The 22,704-nt window shown below is 45.1% G+C and overlaps 1 protein-coding gene across 2 annotated transcripts in view; it reads right to left on the reverse strand.

Annotated features, from left to right (window-relative positions):
- The window catches only part of Cgn (cingulin), a 31,563-nt gene that overhangs the window by 5,187 nt on the left and 3,672 nt on the right, over window positions 1–22,704 (reverse strand). For both annotated transcript variants that reach the window (XM_090341002.1, XM_090341001.1), the window contains exons 2-14: window positions 17,737–18,626; window positions 16,720–16,820; window positions 16,526–16,595; window positions 16,347–16,442; window positions 14,227–14,354; window positions 11,992–12,124; window positions 11,248–11,460; window positions 10,640–10,788; window positions 9,241–9,373; window positions 4,555–4,764; window positions 4,054–4,260; window positions 3,387–3,644; window positions 1,288–1,458 (exon numbers count right to left, since the gene is read on the reverse strand). In XM_090341002.1, coding sequence (XP_090197128.1) covers window positions 1,288–1,458; window positions 3,387–3,644; window positions 4,054–4,260; window positions 4,555–4,764; window positions 9,241–9,373; window positions 10,640–10,788; window positions 11,248–11,460; window positions 11,992–12,124; window positions 14,227–14,354; window positions 16,347–16,442; window positions 16,526–16,595; window positions 16,720–16,820; window positions 17,737–18,594 — 2,727 coding nt within the window. In that variant the 5' untranslated portion in view covers window positions 18,595–18,626. The remainder of the gene's footprint in view (window positions 1–1,287; window positions 1,459–3,386; window positions 3,645–4,053; window positions 4,261–4,554; window positions 4,765–9,240; window positions 9,374–10,639; window positions 10,789–11,247; window positions 11,461–11,991; window positions 12,125–14,226; window positions 14,355–16,346; window positions 16,443–16,525; window positions 16,596–16,719; window positions 16,821–17,736; window positions 18,627–22,704) is intronic.

A 22,704-nucleotide genomic window follows, 5' to 3' on the forward strand; every position in this document is an offset into this window, starting at 1 on the left:
GGAAATAAGTCTCATGACTTTCCTGCCTAGGCTAGCTTCCAAACATACCATCAGATCTTAGCCTCCTAAGTAGCTAGAATTACAGGCATCAACCTTCAGCTCCCAACCACTAACATTCTTTAGAATGGCCCTCTCATAGTGATCCTATGACTGACTTTTATTCCCTTTCCCTTTCTTCCTTTCTTCTTCCCTTCCTTTCTTTCTTTTTCTTTCTTTTTTTTCTGTCCATCATAGGACTTGAACTCTGGACCCTGGCATTGTCCCTGAGCTCTACAGCTCAAGGTTACTGTCCTGCCCCTTGAGCCACAGTGCCACTTCTGGTTTTCTGGCTGTTAATGGGAGATAAGAGTCTCATGAACTTTTAGTATGGGGGCAGCTTTGAACTATGATCCTCAGATCTAAGCCTCCTGAATAGCTAAGATTACAGGCATGAGCCACTGAGCCCGGCTCTCCCTTTCCCTTTCTCCTCCTCCTCCTCTTCCTCCTCCTCCTCTTATTCTTCTCTCCTTTTTTGTGGGTCATGGGTCTCGAACTTGGCCTGGGCGCTGTTCCTGAGCAGTTCAACCCAAGGCTACCACACTACCCCTGGGCCTAGGTGTTGTCCCTGAGCTCTTCAGCTCAAGGCTACTGCCCTACTCTTGAGCCAAGCCCCACTTCCTGTTTTCTAGAAGTTAATTGGAGATAAGAATCTCAAGTTCTTTTGTGCCCAGGCTGGCTTTGAACCTTGATCCTCAGATCTCAACCCTCTGAGTAGCTAGGATTATAGGTATGAGCCACTGTTCCCTGCTTTCTTCCTTTCCCTTTCTGTCTTAAAACTTTGTACAAAATGGGGGCCGGGAGTTTGGCCTAGTGGTAGAGTGCTTGCCTAGCATTCATGAAGACCCGGGTTCAATTCCTTGCTACCACATACATAGAAAAAGGCCAGAACTCATGCCCTGAGTTCATTCCAGGGACTGGCAAAAAAAAAAAAAAAAAAAACGGATCTTGGGTGCTGCCACTGGAGATAGATGGCTAAGTAATATGAAATACATTTTTGGGACCTTGAGGCTTTTCCTGCTGACTCTAATAAGCGACAGAGTTGGAAAGCCACTGCTGTACACACATGGCACTCTCTGTTGTCCAAACCTAGGATGGTTGATTCCCTTCTCCTCCTCCTGAATATGTCACTCTAAGTATTTATATCTAAGCCCAGGCCTCAGGCCAGAGGGAGGCATAGTTAATAGGCAAAGATCTTCAAATTCAAGAATCCTGGGTGGTTCTTATCCATCTGCCAATTAAGCTCCATACCTCATCTTGTAGCCGGCTCAGTCCCCCTGAATTCTTCTCAGCCTCACTGGCCCAGTCTTTGGCTTGGCGCTGGGCATCTGCCACTTCCCGCCGGGCCTTTTCCTTATAATCTTCCATCTGGGTCTGGAGCTGCTGTAGGGCTTGCTTGGAGTCATCCCCAATCTGCTCCAGCTAAAGTGCAAAAAAAAAAACACAAAACTTTTAAACATTCTTTAACAAATGTTTTGTCCTTTCTCTATGTCCAGGTCCTAAAACTCTTCCAAGAGCCTCTGTCCTGCTAGACAACCCTCCTTTGCTCTCTCATAGGCCTAGTTTCCAAGTATGGCTAGTATGTATATATAATTTCTGGGCTCAAATCCTGGCACTTACCTCTGACCCCAATACCAAGCTACTGGTCTCAATTCCCCATCTATAAAATGGGATAATAGTAACAGTATCTATAATGGTGAGTTGTTGTGAGAATTCTATTAGCTATAAAAAATAATTCAACAGTGTCTAGAATAAAGTAAACCTTTGATGACTATATTTCAGCAAACCCAAGGTGCCAGTGACTATAAGCTGTACCACTAAGGAAAAAAACCTCTGACAACTGAACTATGTATGACATACATCAATTTTCAGATACAATCCAATTTCAGAGATGACAAAGTATATACTCTTTTCTGAATTGACAAATGATAACATAAACACTAGATGTGTAGTTTTATAAGGTAGACAATTGAGAGAAGCTTGCTAGCAAAATGCAACCGATTTCTTTATTTCTCTTTCTCTTTGTCCTCCCCCCTTTTTTTTTTTTTTTGACAGTCCTGGGCTTGAGCTCAGGGCCTGAGCACTGTCCTTGGACTTTCTCAAGGCTAGAGCTCTACCACTTGAGCCTCAGCACCACTTCTGGCTTTTTTCTATGTATGTGGTACCGAGGAATCGAACCCAGGTCTTCATGCATGCTAGGCAAGCCCTTTAACCACTAGGCCAAACTCCCGGCCCCATTTTTTTTTTTTTTTTTTGTCGGTCATGGGGCTTGGACTCGGCCTGGGCGCTATTCCTGAGCTCTTCAGCTCGAGGCCATCACCCTACCCCTTGAGCCACAGCCCCACTTCCGGTTTTCTGGTGGTTAATTGAAGATAAGTCTCACGGATTTTAGTGCCCGGGCTGGCTTTAAACCTCAATCCTCCGATCTCAGCCTCCTGAGTAGCTAGGAGCCACCCTCCTCCCCACTCTCCTACTTGCCCTGCTCACCAAGTTCTATAGACTTTTATTTCTTATTATTTACTGGTTTTTTAATGTATAGAGGGGTTACAGTTACATTTGCCGGGTAGTAGGTGCATTACTTCTCACACATTGATATCCCTTCTCATGTTTTTGTCCCCATTTCCCTCATCCCATTCCCTCCCCCTATAGACTTTTTTTTTTTTGCCAGTCCTGGGCTTGAGCTCTGGGCCTGAGCACTGTCCTTGGACTTTCTCAAGGCTAGAGCTCTACCACTTGAGCCTCAGCACCGCTTCTGGCTTTTTTCTATGTGTATGGTACCGAGGAATTGAACCCGGGTCTTCATGCATGCTAGGCAAGCACTCTACCACTAGGGCAAACTCCCGGCCCCGCCCCTATAGACTTTTAAAAGAGAGTCCCAGGAAAATTCTGCAAGAACGTAGGCCATAAAAAAATAAAATAGGCCTGGCACTGATGGTTCACATCTGTAAGCCTAGCTACTCAGGAAGCTGATATATAGGGATTGTGGTTTGAAGTCCACCTGGGCAGGAAAGTGCATGAGACTCCTATCTACAATTAGTTACCAGAAAGGCAGTAGAGCTGTGGCTCAAGTAGTAGAACACCAGCTAAGGGATAGTACCCAGACGCCGAGTTCAAGTCCCAGTACCAGCATATACACACACACACACACACACACACACACACACACACTCGGACAAAGGGACCAAGAACACAGAGGGGAGATAAGGACATTCTTTGGAAGGTTCGACCTTGGCCTTCCCCATCTTGTACCTGAGAAAAGCAGGTAGCACACATCCTGACTCCAGCCCAAATCCATCCCACAGCCCAGCTTCTGTGTGAGCTTTTATAAGGGCCAAGACTCCCACGCCCACCTCTTTGTTGAGTCTGTCCACAGTCCTATCAAGCAAACGCTTCTGCTCTTCCAACTCTGCCTTGCTCCTGCGAAGTGCCTCCCGTTGCTTCCCTTCCTCCTCCAAGGCCCGGTTCAGGGCTTGGTGTTCCTGCCCCAGGCGCAACAGCCCTCGCTGGGCCTCATCCAATCGGATCTCCAGTGCCCGCTTGGAAGCTGCCAGGCTCCCCTCCTCCTCCTGGGATGCATTTAGTGCCTCCTGTAGCCGCTGTTTGTCTGCCTGGGAGAGGGAAAGGGGACAAAGGAGAAGTTGGACAGTGGCAAAGCTTGGGCTCAATGCATGTGGAGGTAGATAAACGTTAGGGAGGGGAGGAAGGTATTTATGAACAAGTAGGCAGTAAAAACAAGATTTAGAAGAATGAGCAAAAAGAATTAAGACCTTGGAGAACAAGGAAGGGGTGGGAGATAGGAGACAAAAATACCAGTGCAAAGTGACAAATGTTCACACCAAAGTACATTCAAGGAAATAAACTCAAGGTTAACAGAGGATTTAGAAGGCTAAAGAAAAAAGAAACACATCACCAAGCAAACTAAAACTGCTGGCTATTTAATGAGGAGTTTCTTTGGCCAAGGCTACAGATAGAAGGGGCTGCAAGAAGACCAACTCTGTGGGCAGCAGATGCACTGACCTCCAGCCGCTGGACCTTCTCCCGAAGTCGTGCCTCCACCACTTCCCCACCCTCCGCCAGGCCTCTCGACTCCTTCAACTGCTGCTCCAGACCCAGGATGTGTCGTCGGAATTCATCATTTTCCTCCTGGGTTTCTCGAAGCGTGCTTTCCACTGCTGCCCGTCGCTGCCCCAACATTTCAGCTTCTGCCTTGGTGGCCAGCTTGGCCTGCGGGCGGTTGGGAGCAGCGGCTCAGACCAAGGGGCCTCAGAGCCCACCAGAGCCAGCTTTAATTAAAGAAGAATGGACCCAGCCAGGGACTCCACTGAGAATCACACCCCTACACAGAGGTAATAGGTATCACCAGGTACAGCAGCCTCCACTGCCAAATCATGCTTTTCACCACACACCTAAAGCCACAGGGTGACTGTACATACCCATCATAGGTAACTTTCCACGCCCTCTGGCTTCTCAGCCCTACCTCAGCCTCCAGCTTCTAAGCCCTGGGCCCACTCCCCTTGCCTTAGAAGCCTCTTCACAGTCCTGTCTCAGTTGCTGGATGGTTTTTTGTAGCTGGAGATTCTGCTGTTCCAGTTCTCGGCCTCGATCAGCTTCCACCTTCAGGATTGCTAACTGTTTGTCCAGTTCCCGATCCCGGTGTCGCCCAGACATCTCCTGGCTCTGCAGTTCTGCCTGGAGCTCCTTAACCTCTTCCTTTGTCCGGCGCAGCTCCTACAAGGAAAGGAAAAAAGTGACAGGAATACGGTCACAGCTACAATGAGATTGCCGAAAGTGGAAAAGGTATGGGGTACTGGTCGCTCACGCCTGTAATCCTGACTAACCAGGAGACTGAGAAATGAGGATCATGGTGTGAAGCCAGCCCAGGCAGAAAGGCAAGTCCCTGTAAGACTCTTTCCAATTAACCACTCAAAAACAAGTGGCTCAAGTGGTAGAGCGCTAGCTTTGAGCATAAAGAGGTTCAGGGACAGTGTCCAGGCCCTGAGTTCAAACCCCACAACTGAGGGGGAAAAAAAGAAAGAGAGAAAGAGAGGCGGGGAGGGAGGGAGAGAGGGACGGAGGGAAGGAGGGAAGGAGAGGGAAAGAAAGTGAGAGAAAGAAGAAAGAAAGGAGGAAGAAAAGGAAGAGAGGGAGGGAGGGAAGAAGAGGAAGAGAAAGGAGGAGGGAAGAAAGGAAGGAAGGAAGGAAGGAAGGAAGGAAGGAAGGAAGGAAGGAAGGAAGGAAGGAAGGAAGGAAGGAAGACATAGCAATTCTACTCCTAACTATCATAAGACATGAAAATATATAGTTCAGGGCCCGGAGTTTGGCCTAGTGGTTAAAGTGCTTGCCTAGCATGCATGAAGACCCGGGTTCGATTCCTCGGTACCACATACATAGAAAAAAGCCGGAAGTGGTGCTGAGGCTCAAGTGGTAGAGCTCTAGCCTTGAGAAAGTCCAAGGACAGTGCTCAGGCCCTGAGCTCAAGCCCAGGACTGGCAAAAAAAAAAAAAAAAATATATATATATATATATATATATATATATATATATATAGTTCACACAAAAACTTGGACATGAATGTTCACAGTAGCATTATTCATTAGAGGCCAAATATAGAAATGACCTGAATGTTCACAAGTCAATGAATGGACACAATACAGTATAGTCACAAGAACAGAACATTATTCATCCAGAGGAAAGGGTAAAGATATTTGTTTCCACGTGGTTGAGCCCTGAAAACATGTCAGGCTTAAAAAAACAAAAAAAAAAAACAAAACAAAAAACACTTATTGTAGAATTACAGTTGCATAAAATAACTAGGAAGCAAATCCAGAGAGATATCAGGTTGACTACTGGTGCCAGTGGGTAGAAAAAATTACTAATGGTCATAGCATACTTGATTGGGATAATTAAATTTTCTTATAAGTAGATAGTGGTGGTGGTTTCACAACTTAGGGTTTATACACTAAAAACATACTGGCTTGCCCATTTTTTTTGGGGGGGTGGCAGGAGTGGGTCATGGGTCTTGAACTCAGAGCCTAGCTCCTCAGCTACCCTCGAGCCAAAACCCCACTTCCCATTTTCTGGAGATTAATTGGAGATTAAGAGTCGTCTCTGCCTCTCGGCAGATCTCAGTCTCCTGAGTAGCTAGGCGTGAGCCACCATGCCGGCTTGGCTTGTCCATTTTTAAAAGAAGAATTTTAGGGACCGGGAGTTTGGCCTAGTGGTAGAGTGCTTGCCTAGCATGCACGAAGACCCAGGTTTGATTCCTTGGTACCACATACATTAAAAAGAAAGCCAGAAGTGCTGCTGAGGCTTAAGTGGTGGAGCTCTGGCCTTGACAGAAAGTCCAAGGACAGTGTTCAGGCCCTGAGCTCAAGCCCAGGGCTGGCAAAAAAAAAAAGAAATTTTATAGTTTATAAAATGTAACATCATTAAGAAAGACTATAAAGTTAGTTTAGCCATGAGATGGCTCATGCCTGTAAGCTACCCAAGACGCTCTGATGATCACAGTTCAAGGCTAGCACAGGCAGGAAAGTCTGTGAGAATCTTACCTCCAGATAAGGGAAAAAAAAATGCCAGAAGAGGAAGTGTGGCTCAAGTGGTAGAGTGCTAGCCTTGAGTGGGAAAGCCAAGTGAGAGCACAAGCACCTGAGTTTAAGCCCCAACCCTGGCGTTAAATAAAATAAATAAGACAAGTAGATGAATTTATAGCTAAAACAAGACTGGTTTTCTTTCTTTTTTTTTTTTTTTTTGCCAGTCCTAGGCTTGAGCTCAGGGCCTGAGCACTGTCCTTGGGCTTTCTCGAGGCTAGAGCTCTACCACTTGAGCCTCAGCACCACTTCTGGCTTTTTTCTATACATATGGTATCGAGGAATCGAACCTGGGCCTTCATGCATGCTGGGCAAGCACTCTACCACTAGGCCAAACTCCTGGCCCCAAGACTGGTTTTCTATAAAACATAAACTGAAGCAGTAAAAGAGGTAAGGGTTCAAGTGGTAGAATACTTGCCTAGCAAGTACAAGACCCTGATTTTAAACCCTAGAACTGTACCCCCACACACACCAAAAAAAAGAGCTGGGCATGGTTATATATATCTACAATCTCAGCATTGATGAGGCTGAGAAGAGGATGAAGAGTTTCGGATCTGCCTAGGCCACCATGGTATAACCCTGTCGCAACAACCATATCTAAATAATATATAATTTTAAAAGTAATTTTAGCTTCAACATTTTTGGGGAGTACTTCTGAAAAAACAGGAACATAAATTTACTAACAGAGCACAAAAATCACCATATCTGATCAACATTTTATGTTTTCCACCACCTAATTATTTTGTATAATCTCAGATTTGTATTTACCTGGAAAATATAGGGCTCCCCAATGAAAGGATTTTCTAAGTTATCTAACTTGCCCAAAAATTTTGTTGTTTTGTTTTGCTTGTGCTTGAACTGGGGCTTGCATTCCTGCTTAGCTTATTTTTTTGCTCACGGTTAGCACTCTACCACCTGAACCGCATCTCCGCTTCCTGCTTTTGGCTGAAGAATTTCTTGGATTTGTCTGTCTATCCTGGCTTCAAATTGTGATCCTTAAGATCTCAGCCTCCCAAGAAACTAGGATTATAGGAATAGGCCACTGATACCCCACTAGAGCTCTTTCTTTACTCATTTAAAACTACCATTGTAGCTATGCATTGGTGGCTCATACCTAATCCTAGCTACTGAAGAAGCTGAGATCTGAGGATCACAGTTCAAAGCCAGCTGGGACAGAAAAGTTCTCATGAGACTCTTATCTCCAATTAACCACTCAAAAACCAGAAGTGGAGCTGTGGCTCAAAGTGGTAGAGCACTAGTCTCAAAAAAAAAAAACAGTTCAAGGCCCTGAGCTCAAGTCCCACAAGGACAAAGGTAAATTTAAAAAACAAACAAAAAGCAAAACAAATAATTAGATAGTTTTTATAGTAGAAATACAATTCACAAGCCCTGACTAACATTTATAAACTGAGTGCCTACTACCTGTATAGGACAGTATATCAATGAAATGTAGAGCTAAATGCATCTTCAGGAAGCCATAAATGCCAATGTCCTAATGAAAGGATTTTTTTTTTGTGGGTCATGGAGCTTGAACTTGGCCTGGGCACTGTCCCTGAGCTCTTCAGCTCAAGGCTACCACCTTACCCCTGAGTTAAGCCCCACTTCCCTTTTCTAGAGGTTAATTGAAGATAAGAGTCTCAGGTCTTTATGTGCCCGTTTCGTTTTCTAGAGGTTGATTGGAGATAAGAGTCTGAGGTCCTTTTGTGCTCGGGCTGGCTTTGAACCTTGATCCTCAGATCTCAGCCGCCTGAATAGCTAGGATTACAGGCGTGAGCCACCACCTGCCCAATGAAAGGATTTTCTAAGTTATCTAAGTTGTCCAAAAATAACTCATTGCCTTTTTATCCTTCGTAAACTGAAACACCAAGAATGTGAAATTATTTATGTTCCTATCAAAGTTATGACCTTATCATCTGTGACTCACATGAAGCATTACCCCAGGCATGATTAAAAAAAAATAGAACTGATTAAAAAACACGAAGATCAAGAAGGGAAGCTGACTGTGAACTTTGGGTGGGCCTACCTCACCAGCAAGCCTGTCTGTGCCTTGAAGACTGGGGAGGTAGACACACAAAACACCAGGTATCCTTTATTTCCCCATGGCTGGACTGTGTATTCTATAAAAGCCTTCAGATTACAATCTGGCTTCCCATGTAGGTCAGCTAGCCATGCCAACAGAAATATTCCCATCCATGTGATTATATTTCTCATTATAAATTAATAAAACAGCATACTAGGCAAAAATACCTTGCTTAATATTATAACCATAGTTAATGAATCCCCCTGCCCTTGAAAGACAAAGCAGCTTTTGCTATGCTGACCAAAGTAAGTTTCTGAGTCTGCAAAAATGACCCTGAACTTCCACAAATTTACCTAAATGCTGCTACCCCTTGAGGTTGCTTGGAAGGCTGCCAGTAGCCTCTGGCTCTACCCCAACTTGGCTGCTGAGAGCCTTTTTCTACTACAAATCTCCAGAACCAATCAGGAAACCAGTTCTATTGTGCTGGAAAGAGAACAGTGCAATGAGGTTGGCCCCATGAGCATGAGGACCCATGTGGATAAGAGAGGCAAGTACCTGTCACCCCAACTTGCCATTCTGTTCCCCAATGGCCAAGTACCTTCTTGAGTTCCTCAACTTGTTGAGCATCTCTACCACCACCTCGAGACTGATCCAAGTTCCTCTGTAAGACCTCTATCTTCTCCCCAAGCTCCTCTTCTATCTCCTCCTTCTCCATGCGCAGCTGCAGGAGTCTGAGCCCAGCGAGATAAAATAAAAGAAGAAAGGGAATGGGGTCAGAACTCTAGCTTTTTGTTGTCTGACAATGTAAACGAGCTCTCTGGAGGTTACCACCCTGAGCACCCACTCTCAAGGAGGAAGGTAGAGATGGAGGAGGGAAGTTTGGAAAATAGAACACATGATAGAAAGGACTGGATAGAATTCTAGATCATTGAGGTGGAGATAGGGGATCCCAGTCCACCCAACCAATAAAAGTTTGTGAGATTCCCTCTCAACCAATGGCTGGGTGTAGTGGCATATGCTTGGCATCTCCAGCAACATAGGGAATCACAAGTAGGAGACTGCAGCACAGCCTGGCCCTGCCCTTAAGCAAGACCCTTCCTTGAAAATAACCAATGCGGGAGGGGGGGGGAGAGTTGTGGAAGCTAGATCTAAACTATAACTGGATATAACTTATACAGGACTCTAGGCCTTTACACACAGACTAAGAGAGGATACCCTTAGGAGAGGAACACAAGTGTCACTCCTGCAAACATTTAAAATACTATTTATTGAAATGAACTCCAGGAAACAGGAACATGGTTTGTTTTTTGTTTGTTTGTTATTGTTGTTGGTTATTGCTATTATAGTAGTGTTTGGTGTTTTTGAGTGGATAAAGGAGGGGACAGAAAGGGAGAGAAGAAGGGTAAACAAGTACAATCATGCTATGCAGTATACACTATGTAAAAAAAGACCTATGTAACTTGTGGGCAGAAATGAGTGAGGGAAAGTAAAGGAAGGGGTAATACTTGTTCAAAAAAAGAAATGGCCAGATGCTGGTGGCTCACGCCTGCAACCCTAGCTACTCAGAAGGCTGAGATCTGAGGACTGAAGTTTAAGGTCAGTCCAGGCAGGAAAGTCTGTATGACTCTTACCACCAATTAATCACCAGAAAACCAAAGTAGCATTACAGAGCTCAAAGTGGTAGAGCACTAGCCTTGAGCAAGAGCTCCGTGACAGTGCCCAGACCCTGAGTTCAAGCCCCACAATTGATAAAAAAAAAAAAATATATATATATATATATATATTCATTACCTGACTTAAAATGGTAGTCACTCTGTACAGCAGCTTAATAGTAACAATAAAATTATTTTTTTGAAGAAAAAAAAAAGAGGACTTGGAGATATGACTCAAGTAGACTGTTGAGCAAGTGTGATGCCCCCCAGTACCTCAAAAAAAAAAAAAAAAAGCTGAATATCTAAGAGCCATAGTTAAGTGCTCCTAGAAGATTCAGTCCTTACTCTTGCTTGGTGGCTCTCAGCTCTTCCTTGTTCTTCTGAAACATGTTCTGCCAGTGCCCTGTTTCCTCAGAAGTCTCCTCTAGCTCCCTCTGAAGTTCTAGCACCAGCGTTGACATTTTTTGCCTCTCAGCCTCCAGTGCTGCATGGTCCTAGGGAAGAGAAAGGTGGCCCCAGGAGGCCAGGCAAACTTCAAGGCTTTCTGAGAGTGTGCATGAGGGGAAGCTCAGATTCAGAGGGCACCATGCCAGCTGCACTCTGGCAGCCCTGCAGGTACTTGGATCAATGCCAGCAAGCCACCATACTCATCATCTACTGGAAGCCTTCTCCTAGTTACTTCCCCCGACAAAACTTAGTCACCTATCTTTATGATACTTCTAGCCTGTGTTCCTCTTCTCTTCCTTCTCCTATCTTCCTTTTCCCTTCTCCCTTTCCTCTCCACCTCTCTCTCTACCCCACCCCCACTCCATATATGCATGTCCTGGCCAAGGTTTTCACAACTTCTTACATATGTTCTATAGGGAGAGTTACTAGATACAACCATGAAAAAAGCCAAGCATAATACCTCAAGGCAGCCTCCTCCTCTCCCAGCCCCTGCTTTCGTCACTTGCCTGGGATGCATCCTGCATACTTCGGCGAAGCTTCTCTGTGTCTCTTTGGTACTGTTGCCGGACGTGCTCCACTTCTTGGTCCCGGGAAGCCACCTCCTCCTTCAGGGCCCCCTTCAAGGCTGTTAGCTCCCGTTCTCTCAGCCTCAACTGCTCCTCTACTCGTTGTTTCCCTTCTAAGACTTCCTCTAGAAGTTCCCGGGTATCTAACAGGTCCTAGGAGGAAAAAAGTAGAAGGGGTGACTATATTAGCATCCTTTCTATTAATTCATCCATTAGCTGAAAAGATAAAAAATAAGAAGTTGAGGGGCCAGGAGTGTAGCCTAGTGGTAGAGTGCTCGCCTAGTATGCACGAAGCCCTGGATTCCATTCAATACTACATACTCAAAAAAAAGCTGAAAATGGTGCTCTGGCTCAAGTGACAGAGTGTTAGCCTTGAGCAAAAAGTGTCTAAGCACAGTGCCCAGGCTCTGAGTTCAAGTCCCAGGACTGGCAAAAAAAAAAAAAAGAGAAGTGCCAGTGGTTCACACCTGTAACTGTAGCTACTCAGAAAGCTAAGGATCATGGTTTAAAGCCTATCCAGACAGACATTCATGAGACCTCTCTCCACTTTTGAGTTTTCCTGAAAACACACCACCTAGTAGCTGTTATAAGCTATACTACTCTGGAGAACATGTGAATAAACAAACTTAAGGGAGCTCCACTTGAAAGGAAACTGAGGCTAGGGTATACAACCCCTTACTCTACCTTCAAGAGCACCTCTTTAGCAGGCTCAGAGCTCTGGCCCTGTTTCAGCTTGTTCTGCAGCTCCTTCACCTGGGTCTCCAGCCCATGCCGTAACCTTTCACCCTGGTCCAGGAGGAGCTTCATGTTCTGGAGCCTGATAAAAGACAACATTATTGAAGACTATGTGTCGGACAGTTTCTAAATACTTTTCATATATTAGTTCATTTAAACTTCCCTTGAAAGTATTTATTCATATCTTTTTTTTTTGCCAGTTCTGAAGCTTGAACTCAGGGCCTAGGCTCTGTCCCTTAGCCTCTCTGTGCTCAAAGCTAGCATTCTACCACTTGAGCTACAATGCCACTTGTGGCTTTTTCTGTTTATACGATATTGAGGAATCAAACCAGGGACTTCATGCATGCTAAGCAAGCACTCTACCACTAAGCCATACTCCCAGGATATCTCTTTTTTTGTTGTGGTGGTTTTGATTTTGTTGTTTCATTGGTTTGTTTTTTGGTGTGGGGATAGAATCCAGGGTCTTGTTCATGTTATTTAAGCACTCTACCACTGAGCTACATCCCAGCCCTTGTTTAAATCTTAATGACAATTCCTCTGACTATCTGATTTAATAATGCAACCTGCTACTCAACAACCTGGTCCCTTGATCTGCCTTAATCTGCTCTATTCAGCACCTTCTCATGTTTTACACATTTACTTACATATCATGCTTGTTCACTATGTTTGCCTACTATGTGTCTGGAAGGCAGGTCCCTTCATCTGAATGGCTACCTCAGTGAGGTAGATTAGTACCTGTCATCATTGGGAAGACATGCTAAAGAAATAAGTAAATCTCATAATACACATATATTTTATAGATTAAGAACCTGAGACATAAGCAAACTCACATTTCCTAAAATTCATACACTATCAGCAGTACTGATAAAAAAAAGTTAGAGAGGCTGAGTGCTGGTAGCTGATGCCTGTAATCCTAGCTGCTCAGGAGGCTAAGATCTGAGGATTGCAGTTCAAAGCCAGTCCAAGCAGGAAAGTCTGTGAGGGTTTTTTATTTTGTTTTGTTTTTTGGGCTTTTTTTTTTTTTTTTTTTTTTTTTTTTTTGTGGGTCATAGGGCTTGAACTCTGGCCCGGGCACTGTCTCTGAGCTCTTCAGCTCAAGGCTACCACTCTACCCCTGGGCCTGGGCATTGTCCCTGAGCTCTTCAGTTCAAGGCTATTGCCTTACCCTTGACCCCCACTTTCCTTTTCTAGAGATTAACTGGAGAGAAGAGTCTCAAGTTTTAAGCTGGCAAGGTGGCTCGCACCTGTAATCCTAGCTACTCAGAAGGCTGAGCCCCAGCCTGGGCACAAAAGGACCTCAGACTCTTATCTCCATCTAACCTCCAGAAAACACGGGAAGTGGGGCTTGGATCAAGGGTAGGGTAGTAGCCTTGAGCTAAAGAGCTCAGCGACGGTGCCCAGGCCGAGCTCAAGCCCCATGACCCACCAAAAAAAGTCTCAAGTCCTCTTGTGCCCAGGCTGGCTTTGAACCTTGGTCCTCAGATCTCAGCCTCCTGAATAGCTGGTGTAGGCCACCTGAGCCCAACAAAATTCTTATCTCCAATTAGCCACTGAAAAACCAGAAGTGGAGTTATGGCTCAAAGTGGTAGAGTACTAGACTTGAGCCTAAAGAGCTAAGGGACAGCACCTAGGCCCCAAGTTCAAGTTCTGCAACCAACCAAAAGAGAGAAGGAGAGAGAGAGAGAGAGAAAGGGGAGGTAAAGAGAAAAGTTCTGGCTTGGAGTTTGGCCTAGTGATAGAGTGCTTGCCTAGTATGCATGAAGACTCAGGTTCAAATCCTAGGTACCACATAGAAAAAAGCCCAGAGTGGTGCTGTGGCTCAAGTGGTAAAGCTCTAGCCTTGAGAAAGTCCGAGGACAGTGCTCAGGCCCTGAGCACAAGCTCAGGACTTCAGGACTGTCAAAAAAGAGAGAGAGAGAGAGAGAGAGAGAGAGACAGAGAGAGAGAGAGAGAGAGAGAGAGAGAGAGAGAGAGAGAGAGAGAGAGAGAGACAGAGAGAGAGAGAGAGAGACAGAGAGAGAGAGAGAGAGAGAGAGAGAAAAGTACTGTGATCAAACCAACCCTGCCCCTTTCAGCTTCTGGAGCTTTCCTTCTGTCTCCTTTAACCCTGGGAAGGGTGACCTCTAGACCAGAGGTAGAAGTCAGACAGGGGCCCCAAACACATGTGCCATCAGCTGCACTCACTCTTTGGTGCTCTGCTGGACTTCTCCTTTCCTTCTCTCTAGCAGGTCCTGTAGTCGGCTGCACTCTTCTGCTTTCTCCTCCAGCTGCCGCTCCAGCCCAACCTGGGATGGCTCTATCTTCTGCCGCTTCTGGAAAAGGAGAGTGTAGCAGGCAGGGAGCAGGAAAACAAAACAAAACAAACAAACAAAAAACCAGAAAGATCCACTATAAAGAGAATATCCAACACACACTGGACACGTACTGTCCTAGGGACCTCACACATACTTTATACACTGAATCCGCACAACAAACCTAGATATTTGGTTACAAATTTTGCAGAAATTCATTAGCATTCCTTTCCATTCTGTCCCCCCTGAGTGTAGGCTAGAACAGAAAAATGAGGAACTGATATGCAAATTCTGATGTTAGATCATAAAAAACACTGCACTTTCTTCCACACTTTTCCTCTTACATCACTGATTCTGAGACACTCAAGCACCTCTATGAAGGGGTCCTCATACTCCAAAACTGAGAGCTTCAACCAAAGCCATTTAAATAAACCATTTAAGAAGCAGATCCTCCATCTCTACTCAAGCTTCCAGTCAGAATTACCCAATTAAGCTGATCTCAGATTCTTGGTCCTCAGATCCTGGGAAATGTAATTATTTTTATAGCAACAAATAAATAATAATATTTGTATATCCACTTTGCAATTAAATAGAAGTTTAAAACACTTAAAGAACTTATTCAGGTTGTTACACAGACAAGTATCAAGTTCTAAATCTATTTATTTTAGTTCTCCAGTCCATCGCTTAACAATTACATTGCTGTGCTTTCTTGGGAACGAGGGGATACTTATAATGAGCACCAACTACATGAAAGGCAATACTGTGAAAAAACTTTATAAGCCAGGCTCAGATTTGCAATTCTAGCTACTTGAGGCTAAGGTCTGGAAACTGAAGTTCAAAGCCAGCCCAGGCAGAAAAGTCTAATCTCCAATAAACTACTCAGAAAAGGCCAGAAGTTGTGTTGCGGCTCAGGACTGGCAAAAAACAACAACAAAAAAAAACTTTACAAAAGAGCCTTTTAACATTAAAGAACGTGAGACTCTTAGCTCCAATTAATCATTAAAAAACTGGAAGTGGGGCTGTGGCTCAGGGGTAGGGCAATAGCCTTGAGCTGAAGAGCTCAGGGACAGCACCATGACCCACACACAAAAAAAAGGCAGCGGGGAGGGGAGGGAGGCTTTAAGTTTTACGAGAAAGTGATACATATATACATATATTTTTTTCTCTCTTTCATTTTTTTATTTTTGGTGTCTGGGACTTGTACTCGGGGGCTGAGCATTTTTTTTTTTTTGCTCAAGGCGACTACTGTACCATTTGATCCACAGCTCCACTTCCAGTTTTTTGTCAGTTAATGAAGATATGAGTCTCACAGACTTTCCTGCCTAGGCTGACTTTGAACCGCAGACCTCAGATTTCAGCATCCTGAGTAGCTAGGATTACAGACATGAGCCAATGGCATCCAGCAAAAGCTATGTGATTTTTTTCTTAATTCTTTGTCTGAAACTTACTACCACAAGAAATTCATTTAACTTCTGTGATCTTCAGTTTTCCTATCAGACAAGAGTCCAGAATGCCTTTTTGTTTGGTCATCGTGGGGCTTGAGCTCTTCTGCTCAAGGCTAGTGCGTTCTACCACTTGAGACACAGTGCCACTTCCGGTTTTCTGGTGGTTAATTCGGAGATAACTCTCACAGACTTTCATGTCTGGGTTGGCTTTGAACTGTGATTCTCAGATCGCAGCCTCCTGAGTAGCTAGGATTTCAGGCATGAGCCACTGGCACCCAGCTCAGAATATCTATTTGATGGGTTACTTTTATTATTATATATTATTCAGGACAGTGTCTACTACAAAAATTATATCTAGTAAATGACATCCATTGTTGTTGACAGCATTACTTATGTTGGAAGAACTTGAGGCACACAGAATATAAGGAATGAGTTCCACAGAAATCCTCAAATCCTTATTGATACTAATATAGTAATACAACTTGTCCCACTGCTTGCAAAAGCCAATTTACAAATCGCGGTGTTTTCCCTTTGGTCCTGCACACCTCCCCAAAGGCTCACTTCTCACCTTCATCTCTTCCTCCAGCCTTTTCTGTAGTTCCTCTACTTTTTGGGTGAGCTCACCCTGTTCTGTCAGGGTCTTCGTAGAAACAGGAGAAATCATCTGTCAGAGAGATGTAGAAGGAAGGAGGATGGGCTCAAGATACTAACCTTGACCCTTGTTCCCACTGAGCGAAGGTCACTTACTGTGAGAGGCTGTATTTGCTCCAGCACCAAACTAACCTTCCTCCTCACAGAAGCTTCGCTTTCTGAGCTTCTGGAAGACAGAAGGGCAGAGACAAAGGGAAGGGGAAGAGAAAAGCAAAAGAGGTAAGGAAAAGGAAAAAAACAAGTAAGTGAAGGCAATGAAGTTAGATGACAAAGAAAGACGAGTCACTCACCCCTCTCTTAAAATGCCAAAGATGGTGGCTTTCACATGGTCCATACTGTCTGGGGGGGCTGTCTCCTGCTGATCTCGGAGAAGGTCTGGAGTTGATTTCAACTGCAAATAAAAAGAGAGAGAGAGAGCACTGGATGAGGTGAGGCATGCAACTTATCCCCAGGTATCCAGGAAAATCACAAGAGCCTAACTAAAAACAAACTATAGCAAAAAGAGCTGAGAATGTGGCTCAAGTAATCAATTGCATAGCCTAGCAGGCATGACACTCATTCAAACCTCAACACTACCAGGGAGGAAAGGAGGAAGGAAGGAAAGAGAGGCAGAGGGAAGAAGAGAGGGAGGAAGAGGAGGAAGAGAGAAAGAAGAAGGAGGAGGAGAGGAGGAGGAGGAGGAGGGAGGGAGGGAGGGAAGGCACGAGGGAGGGGAGGGAGGGGAGGAAGGGAAGTAGAGAGGGCAGCACGGAGATGAGGCTATCTCTCGATATGATAAACTTCACTGGTAAGGCCTGAGCATTAGGCCTCATCACCTCTATCTTGTTACTATGAACCAGATTTTCTTCAATAAGCATATCTCAACACAGCTTTGGGCTGTGTTGCAAAGCAGGTGCCACTGAGACATTGTTGTACTATGTTCATAAATGATCTACATTCAGAATAGGCTTAAGTTTGTCTCAAAGTAAAGTTGCCCTCCCATGTACCTGCACTCCTAAGAGAAAGACAGAATTTTGGCAAGAGCATCAAGCATTCTTCATGAAAGCTGAATACCTAGCAAATGAGCATTTCCTGGCTAATGGCTTGGGCAAAGACAAATAACTGGGTGTCTGTGAATAATGACTTCACAGTTCTTTTCTTTAGAATTTTACCCAGGGAACTTCTTAGCTTGTGAATATCTTCTACTTAGTGGATAACAAGGAGAACAAAAGGGCACTAGGCTATTTGGATTATTAGAGTCTCCGAGTTGACAGGCCAAGATGGGAAAAGGGCTGAAGAGTTGGAAATAAGGAGAGATCAAATCTGACCTGCAGCAAGGTGGGATCTTGTGCTTTCTCTGGAGCCTCCTCAAAACTCCTAAGGACCCAGTCCTGAGTCCGACGGGAGCGACTGAAAGCACCAAAAGGGCTCTGGCTCTGAGGTGGCGGAGGCTGTTTCGAACTCTCCACAGGGCTGTTGTTGTACTTCTTGCTAGAGGTCCAGTGTTTGGAGGACTTCTGTTCCAGTTCCACAAGGGTTTCTTGTGGGGGCCGGCTGTCCAGACTCTGGCTCCGCTTACGCTGTTCATGGGGCAAGGACCGTGGGCGACGACCAGTCCTGCCCCTGACCTGGCCCCCCACTTGATGGTTGAACTTGTTGATGAGTGAGTCCACTGAAGACAGGGGAGCAGTGTCAATGGTGTTAGCTGGGGGAGGTTCTGGGGGGGCTAACTCCAGCAAGCTAGAACTCCTGTTGCTAGAACTCATAGGGGAAGGGCCTGTCAGAGAAGCCTGTGACTGGGAACGGAGCAGTCTTCTGTTCCAACGAGCCCCAAGCTCCTCATCAGACGTGCTGCCTTGGGAAGGGGCAGATAACCCTTTGACCTGAGAATAGGGGTTTTCAGGGAGTTCCGAATCAGAGCTCAGAGTTCCGGGGGTTCCTTTGCTGTTGCTCCCCTTGATTTGGACCCCAAAGGAGTCACCCCCTTTCTCTCCACTGTTAAGCACCACAAAAGGCTGTCCAGCGATGCCCTGCACACGTACAGCAACCCCATAGCTACTGGCTCTTGCATCCTTAGCAGGGCGCCGCCCACCACGACGTAGTGTGCCCACCTCTGTGGCACCCTCTGGCTCTGTGATGAAGCGAATCTGAACTCCATGGTCTACAGGACCTCGGGGCTCAGCCATGGTGAATGCCTATTCCATGGAGGGTGGGGATCCTAGAAGACAAAGAAAAGAACTTCAGCTGAGGAACTTAAAATTGAAATTCAGACACTTCCATCTTCCACTTTAGTGGGCTGACCGCCTTGTCAGTCCCTTCTACACAGCACCATGATTGTCTCACACTTTATCTGAGTGGCAGAAATGAGATGTGAGGCCCTACCAGGAGTTTCCAATTGAATAGGTCTGACATTTCACGTTTCTCACCAAATTCTCCTGGGCGATGTTGACAATGTTGGTCCAGATAACATACTTGGAAGTCAGGGGATGTAGCTCAGTGGTAGGGTACTTGCTTAGCTTCCGTTAACCAGGAGAGGAAGAGAGATGGGGGAGGAGGGACAGGTAACACATAACACACTCCACTAACCCAAAAGAATCTATTTCTTCTGATACAATCCTGGAAATTATGATTTTGTTAAAGAGTTTAAAAATTTCACTTTGCAGGCCAGGAGTTTGACCTAGTGGTACAGTGCCTGCCTAGCATGTACAAATACGGGGGCTCGATTCCTCAGTACCACATACCTAGAAAAAGCCAGAAGTGGTGCAGTACTCAGGGTAAAACACCAGCCTTGAGGAAAGCCCAAGGACAGTGCTCAAGTACTGAGCTGAAGTGCAGGACTGGCAAAAAAAAAAAATATTTCACTTTGCAAGGCACCTGTGGCTCATACCTGTAATCCTAGTTACTGAGGAGGCTAAGATCTGAAGACATTCGACTCTAATCTGCAATTAACTACCAAAAAGTCACAAAGTCACGAGTGCAGGTGACTCACTCAAGTGGTAGAGGGCCAGCCTAAGGAGAAAAAAAAATCTGCCAAGGAAGAGTATGAGGCCTCAAGTTCATACTTGAATACTGGCACGCTTGCACGCGCGCGCATGCGCGCACGCGCACATACACACACACAAAGCTTTCATTTGATCTTCATATATATATAACATGGGGAAAGCCTGTGCCTCCTCTCAAGTTAAGGCAAACATCAAGCCCTGCCTACCAGATACATCTGCCCCTGGAGAAAAGAGGGCTCATTTAAAATATAGAAGAACATGGGCTGGGAGTTTGGCCTAGTGGTGGAGTGCTTGCCTAGCATGCATGAAGACCGGGATTCAATTCCTCGGTACCACATACATAGAAAAAAGCCAAAAGTGGTGTTGAGGCTCAAGTGGTAGAGCTCTAGCCTTGAGAAAGTCCAAGGACAGTGCTCAGGCCCTGAGCTCATGCCCAGGACTGGCAAAAAAAAAAAAAAAAAAAAAAAATATATATATATATATATATATGAACAGAAAATGTCATCCCATTTCTGAGAAGATATTCAAACAGATAGCAGCGATGTCTTTGGGATGAGGAAACTGAGAGTTAGAGACATTTTCTGGAAGAATAGAAAGGGATGGACTTTCTACTGTGTATTTTCTTTTTTTTTTTTTTGCCAGTCTTGGGCTTGAGCTCAAGGCCTGAGCACTGTCCTTGGACTTTCTCAAGGCTAGAGCTCTACCACTTGAGCCTCAGCACCACTTCTGGCTTTTTTCTATGTATGTGGTACCGAGGAATCGAACCCGGGTCTTCATGCATGCTAGGCAAGCACTTTAACCACTAGGCCAAACTCCCGGCCCCTCTACTGTGTATTTTCTGAGTCTTTTTAATTTGGAACCAAATACATATGCTACCTAGTCAAAGAAAGATTCAGAGCTGGAGATCTAGCTCAAGTGGCACAACACTTGTCTAGCATGTGAAACACCTGAAGTTTAGTCTCTAGCACTGCAGACATCAAGAAAGGAGGGGGCAGGCTGGGCGCAGTGGCTCATACCTGTAATCCTAGCTACTCAGGAGGCTGAGTTCTGAGGATTAAGGTTCAAAGCCAGCCCGGGTACAAAAGGACCAGAGACTCTTATCTCCAATTAACCTCTAGAAAATGGAAAGTGAGGCTTGGCTCAAGGATAGGGTGGTAGCCTTGAGCTGAAGAGCTAAGGGACAGCTGCCCTGGCCCAGGTCAAGCCCTATGACCCACCAAAAAAAAAAAAAAAAAAAAAGGAGGGAGTGGGGAGGGAGAAAAATTTTAAATGTACCTATCCAAGGGGCCCCAGAAAACATACAACTTTCCCATCTGGGGCCAGGACAAATGCCATCCACAAGCCAACTCACTGGTCCACATTGCCCAGGCCTAGAGTCAGCAAATGGAATGTTTCAGGTATGCTCTGGCTCTAGGAACTTCCCCACCCTTTCTGCTCCAGTGTTAATTGTCTATCAGAGCCCAGCACCAAACTGGAGGAGTCACTAGCATGCCAGACAGGAAAACAAACATGCCCAACTCAACTTCCCTGTGGAGTTCTGGGCCAAGGAAACTTAGCAAGGTCCCTTTTCATCGGATTATAGAAGCTCTCAGAAACCAGGAAACCAAGGTGAGCTGAGAGGGGAGGGAATAGAAAGGGCAGAGCTGAAGAATGGACCGTGAGGAACAGCATTCCTAGCCCTTCCCCTCATGAGAAAGGAACCTCCTCCTTCCCCTTCTTTATTAGGGGCCCCTGGTTCCCCTTTGGTGTCCTGGAGCAGAACTTAAGAAATTCTTATCATGTCACACCTCCACACAAAATTTTACTATAGGCTCTTAAAGGTTTGTTACAGCAAGGGGTAAATTTGCTCTAAAAATCATGAGTAAAAAAAGCAATGGACTGGAGTCAGTATCTCAACGCAGAAAATTCTCATCTAGCCTTTACTTGATGTATATAACCTAAGCAAAGCACAATTCTGAGCATCAGTTTCCTCATCAGCAAAATGGGCATAATACTAACTCACAAGGTAATTACCTGAGAGAATTAGACAATACTTATATTGTATATTCGAAATTTTATCCAATTGTAGTTTTAAAATATAGTTATTTTGTAATAAACTTATTGTACTTAGGCTTGACATCCATCAACAGTGAAGACATGATAAGATAGTAAACATAAAAGCCCTGTCACATGCTGTTCATTTGTGACTCACACCTGTATTTCTAGCTACTCAGGAGGCTAAATCGGAGGACCATGGTTCAAAACCAGCTCAGATAGAAAGTCTGTGAGACTCTACTCTCCAAATAACTACTAAAAAGTTGGGAAAAAAATAAAAAGCTTGAAGTAGAGGTTAGAGTGGTACAGTGGCAGCCGTGAGCCACTGTACCAAATGAGAATGTGAACCCTGAGTTTAAGCTCCAGTACTGGCACAAAAACAAATACAGGGCTGGGAAAGTGGCTTAGTGGTAGAGTGCTTGCCCATCATGCGTGAGGCCCTGGGTTGGATTCCTCAGTATTACATAAACTGAAAAAGCCAGAAGTGGCTCATGTGGTAGAGTGCTAGCCTTGAGCAAAAGAAGCTTAGGGACAGTGCTCAGGCCCTGAGTTCAAGCCCTAGGACTGGCAAAAAATAAAATAAAATAAAAAATACATACCTATATACTCCTTTCACAAATTAACAAGTGTCACCACTGACATAAGTTCCTCCTTTTAGATAGCACTTCCTCAGAGAAGACTTCCTGACCAGGTCCTTCCCTTCAGTGGGTTCATCTCAATTGGAAGTTATGCATTTATTGGAGCGATTGTTATCAATCTATGAACTCCTAGATGGCAAGAACTATGGCTCCACTAACTCTAGTGCCTGGCCCCTGGAAGATGTAAATAAGTCCTTAATGAAGGTTGCATCCTAAACGAAGGCGTCTCCAGCAGCAGTGGCAGGAAGATCCATCACAGGTCCCTCACAGTGTTTCTCTTTTATCTGTCACCCTGGTCTGGATTGCCCTGTGCAGTCCTGATCTTAGAATCAGATGTACCTAGACTGCCAGCCCTCAGAAGTCACATGATTTATTTATGACATAGTTCTGCCTTGTCAGTACCTCCTCTACAGATCTTCCAGATTCAGGTCAAATAGTTCCTGCCTTGGCCCAGCAAAGTACACAGCTCCTTGGGTTAGTGTTCTAAGCTGCGCAGGTGTGATATTGAGTGCTCCCTCAAGTCCCAATGATACCCGAACCTCAATCACCTTCAGTACCAGGACATAGGTGTCAGAGGCCATAAGGGCTGAGGGATCTTTGGGGTGGGTCAGAAAGCAAGGCT

Source organism: Megascapheus bottae, chromosome 10 (genome assembly GCF_031878675.1).
Source record: "Megascapheus bottae isolate mThoBot1 chromosome 10, mThoBot2.hap1, whole genome shotgun sequence".
NCBI lineage: Eukaryota > Metazoa > Chordata > Mammalia > Rodentia > Geomyidae > Megascapheus > Megascapheus bottae.